Raw genomic sequence first — 9,746 nt, forward strand, 5'->3', positions numbered from 1 at the left:
TTTTGATAAACTTTCATATTAAAACCGTCTTAATTTTCACAATTTTTTTGTAGGGTGAGATCGAAGGATTCTGATGGTGGACTGAAGGAGCAATTAGTCAATTTGGAGATAACAGGGTTCAATGCATTAAGGAGATCAAGGTCTTTGTACCAAATTTCATATTTTATTTCCTTCCCCCCTTCCCTAATTTTCTATGAATTTAAACAAATGGCTTACAATAAAATAGAATTACCACTAAATTTCAATACGATACAAATAAGAAGATTCAAAATATAAAATAACAATTAAATAGATCTGAAAAACTTAATATAGTGTACTGTTGTCCTATTTTACTTGTCTTTTTAATTTCTCCGCAAAAAAAAAGTAATGTCATTCTATATTTAGAAAAAAATTAACTTTAAACTTTTTATTTTGTCCTTAATGAGATGATTTGTGTCTTACAAATATCTCTAAGTTGTTTTAGACCACAAGTTCTAAGTTCGAGGGTCAAACACGAAAATTGTTTATCCCGATTTATTTGTATGCCCTTTAAATATCTTAAATTGTTTAATTAGTGTGACTTATAGTCATTTTTGTGTAGTTTTTAAATATGTAAATTATTTTTCAAATAACTTAAACATTATATGTCTGAATTCACAGTCAAAATAAAGAAGATTGACTCTCGAAATCTGAACTATATCACATAAATCGGGACAGAGAAAGCTATAAGCTCAAACCACACCACACGCCTTCCCCCAACCCCACCCATGCCCCCAAACTTAGATTTTTCTTCCTTGCATTCATTTGGAGAAGTTACAGCAGAAAACTCAGCCTTGGCAAGCACGGATTCCCTGGTATCTTTTCCATCACTTTGCGGAGACAGCGAAGGAACTTCATCATTTTGCTGAAAAAGCTTCTTCTGGGCCTTATTTTCCATTATCAGCAAAGCTATCTGAACAATTTTGCAGCAAAAACACTAATTTAGATGAGAAAATTATGCAATCATGCCCCAAAATAATATTGTCTTCACACAATGCTCTTATTCAAACATTTAATCCAAATGAATTATCTTCCATTAAGAAGTCATGCACTGGCAAGGAAAATAAATAACCAACTTCAACCACAAAAGGCCAAAGTCCAAAACTGAATAACTTGTCCCAGCTAAGCACGTCTCAGATTCCACTAATAAATACTTTCAAAAGACTGACTAACTAATTTTTATATCAAGCAAATCTTATTAATAATGCTAATAACGTCTTGTATAGCTCTTTCAACTCTTCCTTTTCAGCTAATTTCTTCCAGGAGTAAGAGCAAATGTTGCAATGATAGGTTGCAGTCATAATTAAGAGCAAATGTTGCAATGGAAGGTTGCAGTCATAATTATCAATAAATACCATTAATTTTTCAGGTGTGCACAATCTGGCTCTACTTTAGCCCATTTTCATTTCTTTCCCTTGACCTTAACTGTTTTTTGCTCGGTGAAAGGAGCCATTGGAAGTGGTACAAGTGTTAATATTATAGGAAGAATGGCGCTTGAATCTGTGAACCTGTAGGCAGTGGCGGAGCTAGGATTTCCGCCGAGGGGGTTCAAAATATAAAAAAATAAACATACGAAGAAGCCTAAGGGGGGTTCAACATCTACTATATATACATAAAAAATAATTTTAACCTTGTAAAAACAGTGTTTTTTTCCGCCGAGGGGGTTCGGATGAACACCCTCGGCTTTATGTGGCTCCGCCACTGCCTGTAGGGACCATTGAAAACTAGAGAATACACGACGTTTAAAACTATTCTTTGTCAAACAATAATATGTGTGTGCATGGAGTGTGGATGTGTCTATTCGTGTCTGTCCATAAATGTTTATCAGTAAGAAATACTTCTAATGATTACAGCGTGAGGTATATGGTCACGAACTCTGAAAACTTAACCAAATCCAGAGCGAGAAAATGTCAAAACTAGACCGAATGAACAGATGATGTTGCTGAAGCTAGTAAAAAGGAAAAAGACAAAAGGCATCAGCCACATAAACGAACTTGCACACACAACAACTGCATTTTAGAAGCCATTAAATTTATGAAGCTGTAAGTTTACACCAACGTCCAAAAAATTAGTAATTTTCTGACACAAAATGTTGATTATCCAAATGCCATCTCATTGTTAGACATAACTCTAGGCTGTTTCAGATTAGTAACTAGTATTCAATTAGGCACAGTCCTCAATTCGCTTTTAGGCCCATTGACCATGTCAATTAGAAAAAAAAAACTCGATAGAGTAGAGGAAAAGGAAAGTCACAAATGTTATCAAGATAATTACAGTAGGAAATGACAAACCTGCTTTTCAAGTCTCTCTCTTTCAAGAGCCAATTGCAAAATTAGATCTGTTATCAATTTACTCCGGAAGTTAATATCTCGGGCAGTTGCCTTCTTTGTTTCCTCAGCTTGGCGTAACGATGCCTCCAAACACACCAACCTACCCCTTACAAAAGTTAATTCTTCATTGAGATCTGAGTTAGATTCTGACAAGATAATGCACTTTTCTTCAGCACCCTCCATCAAACTTTCTGCTTTTGAAACCTTTAGTTTTAGATCCTCAATCAAATCTTCCATGTCTTTGATTGTAGAATTCAACATGATTTGCTTCTCTTGACTAGCTTCAGCAGATGCAACCGCATGCTGAAGTCGAAGCTCAGAGTCCCTCAGCTGCTTTTCAAGCAGATTTATTCTCTCACTACTACTGCTTTTCAGGAGGTTCAGCTCTTTGTCAAGTTCCACATTTTCTTCTTTCAATATTTTACACTCATTTTCTGCTGTATCAATTCTTCTCTCTGCTTCAGAATTCTTTTCCTTCAACGTATGGATTGTATCTTCCATTTCATGGATCTCGGATTCTAGCTCCTGACTTTTCTTTGTATAATTGGACAGCTGCAACTTAGAGTCCTCCAACCGTTTTTCAAGAGTTTTAACCTTGTCCCCGAGCTCTTTAGAACTGCTTTCAGACTTCCCTAGTAAGTTCTCTTTTGCTTTTAAATGTTCCTCCATTTCTTGAAGTTTAGATTGTAAGCAGCTTTCTCTCTGAACAGTACCGTTCAGATTAAAATGTGCCATCTGGAGTCGATCAAGTAGTGCTTTTGAAATTCCTAAGAGGACTTCGGCAGCATTCTCTCCCTCAAACAACCTTTGCCAAGCATCTTCAATTTCTTCCTCCATGCAGAAAGCTTCTTGCTGCAACCTGACTTCTAATTCCTCTTCAACCTGTCTAGATTCAGTAAGCTTCTTCTCAAGATCTAACTCTCGGGCCAAAGACTTCTCCAGCATCCGCAGAATGTGTCTCTGCTGTTCAACAGTCTGCATTTTTATCTTTGTCTTTGGAGTTAAAAGAGCATCACTGTTGAAGTAGTCCGCTGCCTCTCCATCTTGCCCTGTCAAGCATCAAGTATGATTAGAAAAAGTATGATTGATGATGTCCCACAAATTACTTGTTATTAAGCCAAGCACGTAATAGCAACAAAATGCCTTGTGCAGAGAGCAGCAATCAATATTTCCTGGTCCAGACATGCAGGGCAAAAAGAAATAAAATCATTAAATATTTGCAGATATTCTTCTTTTCTCCTCTCTTCCTATTTCTATATATTAATTATATCCTAAGGGGTGGTCAGCTTGGGAGAAGGTTGCTGGGATAAGTAAAATTGCAAAGAGAATAAAACACTAAATACTGCTCAACACGAAATTAACAGGCATCCACTTATCGAGAATAATAATAATAATACTCCCTCCGGATCAAAAAGAGTGTCCACTTAGCCATTTGCACACCCCTTAAGAAAATACTAACTCCTAGAGAAAAATAGGTGATTTGATAAAACTGCCCCTAATCTAATAAGTATTGGGATTTGATCACATAGCACTTCATAGGGGCAAATCTAGAAAAATAAGGTTAATTCTTTCTTGATTTGATAAGTGGACCCTCTTTTTGACCCAAGGAAAAAAAAGGCTAAGTGGAGATTCTTTTTGACCCAAGAAAAAAAGACTAAGTGGACACTCTTTTTGATCCGGAGGAAGTAATAATAATAATAATAACAATAATAATAATAATAATAATAATAATAATAATAATAATAATGATAATGATGATGATGAAGAAAATAAACTCACAATTTTGATCCCCCTGGGAGGTTAGGATAATCCCATGGAAGTTGGTACATTGCATCTTTAATTCTAAAAGGTTGTCCTGCGACTGCTTGAGGGATTTTTCACTGTCATGTAACTTCTCTTCTATTAAAATGAAAGCCTCATCATCCACATGCCCATGTGAAGATATGACCTTCCGCACATTCTCAATCTCCACTGCAACAGTGGATAATAAACCGCCTAGCTCCCTCACCTCCGAATCTAGGACCCCAGATAAGAGGTCAAACTCAATTGCCTTCTCAACAATGTCATTTGAAGTGTGCTCCTTCTCGGAGGCAAAAGCCTCAAAGTCACTTTCTCTTGTTTCCACATGCATCACAAGTTGATCTAAATTAACTAGTTTCTCAGAGAAACATGCTAAGTCTAGTTCAAGCCTTGTTAAAATCTCCCCGACACTTTGTATTTCTTGCGTGACATTACCACTGGATGACAAAACTTCTAGAGAGTCGATAGTATTTGATTCTGCCTCCACTTCATTGGCGTTAACTCCTTCAATGGAAGCAGACGCATTATTCTCTGTGTCAGCATCCATTAGTCAAACCCGATTTTTGAACCTGAAAGATGAACCAATACCAATATTTTTAGAAGCAAAAATGGGAGAAGGTGAAACATAGAGGTAAAAAGCAATAAGAGAATCGCACAGTTTATTGAGTATAAAAAGTACCAAAAAAAGATGGTTTTAGTACATACAATAGTCAAATCACAATTGAAATTACTGATATCAGCATTCAATATACAGTAATGGCAATAATAATCCAATTCCTCAGAAACATCGTTGAGATATAATTCAACAAACCCATCGAAAGATAACTCCAATCATTAATTAAATTTTCATTTTCAATTAACCAACCATAAAATAAATTAATTTGCAGCACTCAATTTCATATTTGGAATTGTACTACACCTAGGGGAGATATGCAAAAGAGAAGCCCAGATTTAAAAGAGCAAAAGAACTTGCATACTAGAAGAAATGGAGTCATTTATTTGAAGAAAATGATGAAGAAAGAACAGAAACCAAAGAAGTACAAAAGCATAAGTAGTAGATGGATAGGCGTTACTTACAACCAAAAAAATAGATGGATAGGCATTACAAACTCGAGAGAAGAAGAAGAACACAATGACAAAGAGAACGTTGAAGAGTACACGGTGATGACCCCTACTATTCAAATAGAACACTGTCATGTTTCCTCTCTTTTTTTATCTCTTCTATTTTCTCATGTGTTAAAGTAAGATTCAAAGAGTCGACCACTTCCCGTCGGGATCTCTAGTCTCAACTCCTCAGAAGTGCATAGAGCGATAACACCTCGTTCGCATTGGTTCATGGCTTTAAGGGACAAGTCATGGCACTTAATAACACTAACGAATACCCGATTAATAGATCTCTCTGGTAAACATGTCCTCTTAAACACCAGAAGAACCAAAAGAAGCCAGAAGGTTAAAGGATGTGAGAGTACACATACTCCCACTGCAGTTAAAGCTTAGAAGTGATCGTTCACATATACTGACAATTCCATGGGGGTGTACTGCTTTTGAAATCAGCTCCCATAAGTGCACCTAATTAAGATGTTGATTGGGTATGGAAGTACAAAGACAATTCCCGATGTGTAAAAGCTGTATAACGAGTCTCAGCTATGCAGCTGCCAGCTAGTATACATTAACAGTTAACACCAGTGCGTGACTTTAATAACTATCTAAGGGAAAGGGACAAGAAGATATGGTACGACAACATATGTAAGAAACCTTCAGAAAAATTTACTCGTACAGCGAACACCTTGAACCATCAATCAACAATTGTATGAGGAGAAAAACATACGCATAGGAGAGCCATAAGAATAAATCGATTTAGCACAGAGATAAGAGTGTGAGATGGAGCTTCCATGGCAGAAAACAAATAAACAGTAAGCTTTAAGGTATCCCAGTATGGTAATAAATATAGCTAAAGGCAATGTCAGAGACTCTGAAATAAGAATGCTAAAAGAACACATTTTCGCTTATGATTGATCGAAAAGAGAGAATATACATGTTTTGGATAAAAGACCTCTAAGAGCTTTTCTACGTAGGTTCTAAAATGAAAGCTATTCCCTCAATTTTGGAGGAACCTTGAAACGTTCTAGTCACGCATTTTAGTAGGCGTACTTTATCATATAACCAAGCTACAGATAGTGAAGACAGAGCGTCAAAATCTTCAAAGATACTTGAAATGCATTCAGCAGAGACCTAGAATGAAATACTGGCTTTAACATTTTCATAACTCTAAAAAAATCAGCAAAATTATAAATATAATGTGCTTGTAATAATCCTTCCACTTTGCCGCCTCCAAACCGTTCCTAATTTATCTCTTTCATTTTAACAGTTCATTATTTTTACGGAAAAGGGTCAAAATTACCCCTGAACTTTGAAAAATAGTTCATGTATACCCTTCGTTATACTTTAGGGCCAATTATACCCTTACAGTTATACTATGGGGTCAATTATACCCTTATGACTAACGGCTGCCACGTGGCATCATCCCAACCCTTCAAAATTATTTTACCCTCAAATAATTTTTTACCCACTAAAATAACTCAACCCGACCCGATTTTTTTTTTCGAGCAAAAATAATACGGATATTTTTTCCAGGAAAAAAAATAAAAATAATTTCGTATTATTTTTGCTGGAAAAAAAATTGTTGAGTTATTTTAGTGGGTAAAAAATTATTTGAGGGTAAAATAATTTTGAAGGGTTGGGATGATGCCACGTGGCAGCCGTTAGTCATAAGGGTATAATTGACCCCATAGTATAACTGTAAGGGTATAATTGGCCCTAAAGTATAACGAAGAGTATAAATGAACTATTTTTCAAAGTTCAGGGGTAATTTTGACCCTTTTCCGTTATTTTTACCCTAGATTTGTTGTTGTTGTTTGTAGTTCATTACAGTTTCAACCAAATCAAAATACAAGTTTTATGTTCTTCCTCTTCCTTTTTCTTTTGTTTGGCATGGAAAAAGATTTTTCCCAATAAATGTCTTCCTTGACGAAAAAAAAAATCATTCTTTGTATCACCTTGAATTGTTGAAAATGTGTTTGAAGATATTTTCCACCAAAAGAGAAATGACAAGAAGTCATTTTCCTTAACAAATATCTCAAATCATACTCCATATTACTTTCTTTATCAACATTTGATACTCAAAATTAACACCAACACACTATATTACTTTTAAACCCAACTAAACAGTGGAAAATGGAGATTTCTCATCCAATACAGCACTATTATTCTATTAACACACCCAACTACAATAATTAATTAAAATAAACTAAAAGGAAACCTTAAATTATTCCAGAAAAAATAAATATTTCCACTCAATTCATTTTTCACATCATCTGACAAACCCCTGATCCAAATTACAAAATTTAACTCAAAAAGACTTCAAAGATAGAACTTTTCAACACCCATCTCAATAATTCATAAATTAAATCAAACCCAACGAAAAATGATAAATTTTAACAATAAAGGAAAAAAAAAAATACTCTACAGGATCAAGAAAAAAAATTACTTTATAGGATCAAGAAAACAAAAACAAATTTGCCTACTTATTCAAGAAGTATACGTGCATCAACTAAGGAATAAATACGAAATGATATTATTAAGCAAAGTTTATAGAAGCGTACCTTCTTGAAAATTCGCGGGTTAGTGTGAAAATTGATTTATGTTATAAATATCTCAAGTAGTGGATATCCATTAAGTTATAAATATCCCAATATATCCCAAAATATCTCAAAATATCCCATGTCCTGTTGCTCCTATAAATAGGATGCACAGATGCAATGTTGAAAGAGCAGAAGGAATATAATCTGATATCTCTCTACATATTCTCTCTACATATTTCTTCTGTGTATTTACTGGATAGTTTTATTTTATAATACGTTATCAGCACGAGCCTCAACCATCTTGAGCAAATACTTTAAAAGCCTCGAAGTTGCTGAAGGCCTTATGCCAATATTCTACTGGAAGGTTAGTTCGCAAATATGAATTGATTAAATGAGTTTATATCCGTGAACATCAGAAGTGGTAATATTTTTACGGGCTTATTGTGTTTATGATTGAAGATGTGTTAGAGAAAATTTCTCCACATTATATGTATGCCTCGATTTGCTCCTGAAGTAGCAATATCTTAAAAGAGGTTATAAGCTATCACGATTTGATATGCTTAAGGCACGTTCAGATAATTATGTTTTATTCCTGAAGAATGAAAACTTTTGATAAATGTTGCAAATACAGATCCATTCTCTGAAGTGAGTGTGATAATATGTAGTAAAGCCTATAAATATAAACGTGCATTTGATTGTGAAAATATCATGATTCATCTCCAGAAGAGATAGAATAATTGAGAAGAAATATTCTTAATATTATATGCTTTTCTCCCGAAGTACTAAACTCATAATTTTGCTCCACGAGTAGCAAACTTTGAATTCTACTCTAGAAGTAGTAAGCCTATGTATTTTACTCCTGAAGTAGTAAGGTTTTTAATTCTACTCCTGAAACAACTCTGAAATCTACTCCCGAAGTAGTAGAATTCAGAAATTTACTCCTGAATTAGTCAACCTTTAAACTTTACTCCCGAAGTGGTAAAACTTGAAACTTTACTCCCGAAGCAGTAAAACTCTGAAACTTTACTCCTGAAGCAGAAAGAATTACCAAAATATCTGAGAAATACTTTGAAGCAATATTTTCTTGTGTTTGAGCAAAATAACGAGCTATTGATGAGCATCGTATTTCAAGCACATTTAAATAATCAGGTTTCATTCCCCGAAGTGAATGAACAAATACCACAACTTATCTCCTGGAGGGATAAAATACAAGGAATGTAGATGTTATATTCTGGTGGTATGAAATTCAGACATTGCTACATGTACCTGTCGTACGTCGAAACATATTTCTAAGGCAAAAGGAAGTAGAGTAGAATGCTTTCTCCTATAACCACATTAATATATTATGGTTAGTTGTTATTGATTTCCTTGAAGGAAATAACAATTAATGTATTTATTTATGAAGGATTTGATTATTATGTGTTTGAGCTTAGATACAAAATACTCAGTTAATGATGAATCTCCCTGAAAGAGATGTTTGAAATATTGAAGTCTAGAATTCAATGTTTATTTCGTGACACCAGTAGTGTCGAAATTTACTTTCATGGTACCAGAAGTATTTAAGAAATATTTGATAATAGAAATTAATGATCAAAGGCTCCAGAAGAGCTAATTATTTATTTACAAGTATCATGGCACTAGCAGTGTCGAAATAATATATGATTATGGTAAACAAATTGATGTCTCTCGAAGAGCTTATATATGATAGTACCATTCATCTCAGATCATAATTATTTTGATCGGAAAATAAATTCTAGTAAACCTGAAGTTTACTAGCGAGAAAAATGATCATCATATTGAGACTACAGATGATTGGAAGATTGAATATCTCCAACTTATTACGGGTAGGGACACGTGTGTAAAGCGTTACCCGAGCATGATGAGATCGCATGTCACAATAAACCAGAAGTTTTGACATAAAATTTCATGCAATAGTAAACCAGAAGTTTATTAAAAA

At 34.5% G+C, this 9,746-nt stretch overlaps 1 protein-coding gene across 4 annotated transcripts; it reads right to left on the bottom strand.

Moving 5' to 3' along the window:
• Positions 1-569: 569 nt before the first annotated feature.
• Positions 570-7,964, bottom strand: LOC132621581 (WPP domain-interacting tail-anchored protein 1-like). 4 transcript variants are annotated; one of them, XM_060335906.1, is made up of 4 exons: positions 7,811-7,964; positions 4,128-4,717; positions 2,310-3,397; positions 570-931 (listed from the first exon to the last, which is right to left on the bottom strand). In XM_060335906.1, exons 2-4 carry the CDS (start codon positions 4,693-4,695, stop codon positions 674-676), a joined length of 1,914 nt encoding a protein of 637 aa, XP_060191889.1. In that variant the 5' UTR covers positions 4,696-4,717; positions 7,811-7,964; the 3' UTR covers positions 570-673. The 4 variants fall into 4 exon arrangements, with proteins under 4 accessions (XP_060191889.1, XP_060191893.1, XP_060191892.1 ...); XM_060335910.1 differs by lacking the exon at positions 7,811-7,964 and adding an exon at positions 7,733-7,773; XM_060335909.1 differs by lacking the exon at positions 7,811-7,964 and adding an exon at positions 7,696-7,749.
• Positions 7,965-9,746: the final 1,782 nt, after the last annotated feature.

This window comes from Lycium barbarum, chromosome 12 (assembly GCF_019175385.1).
Source record: "Lycium barbarum isolate Lr01 chromosome 12, ASM1917538v2, whole genome shotgun sequence".
In the NCBI taxonomy this organism is placed as follows: Eukaryota; Viridiplantae; Streptophyta; class Magnoliopsida; order Solanales; family Solanaceae; genus Lycium; species Lycium barbarum.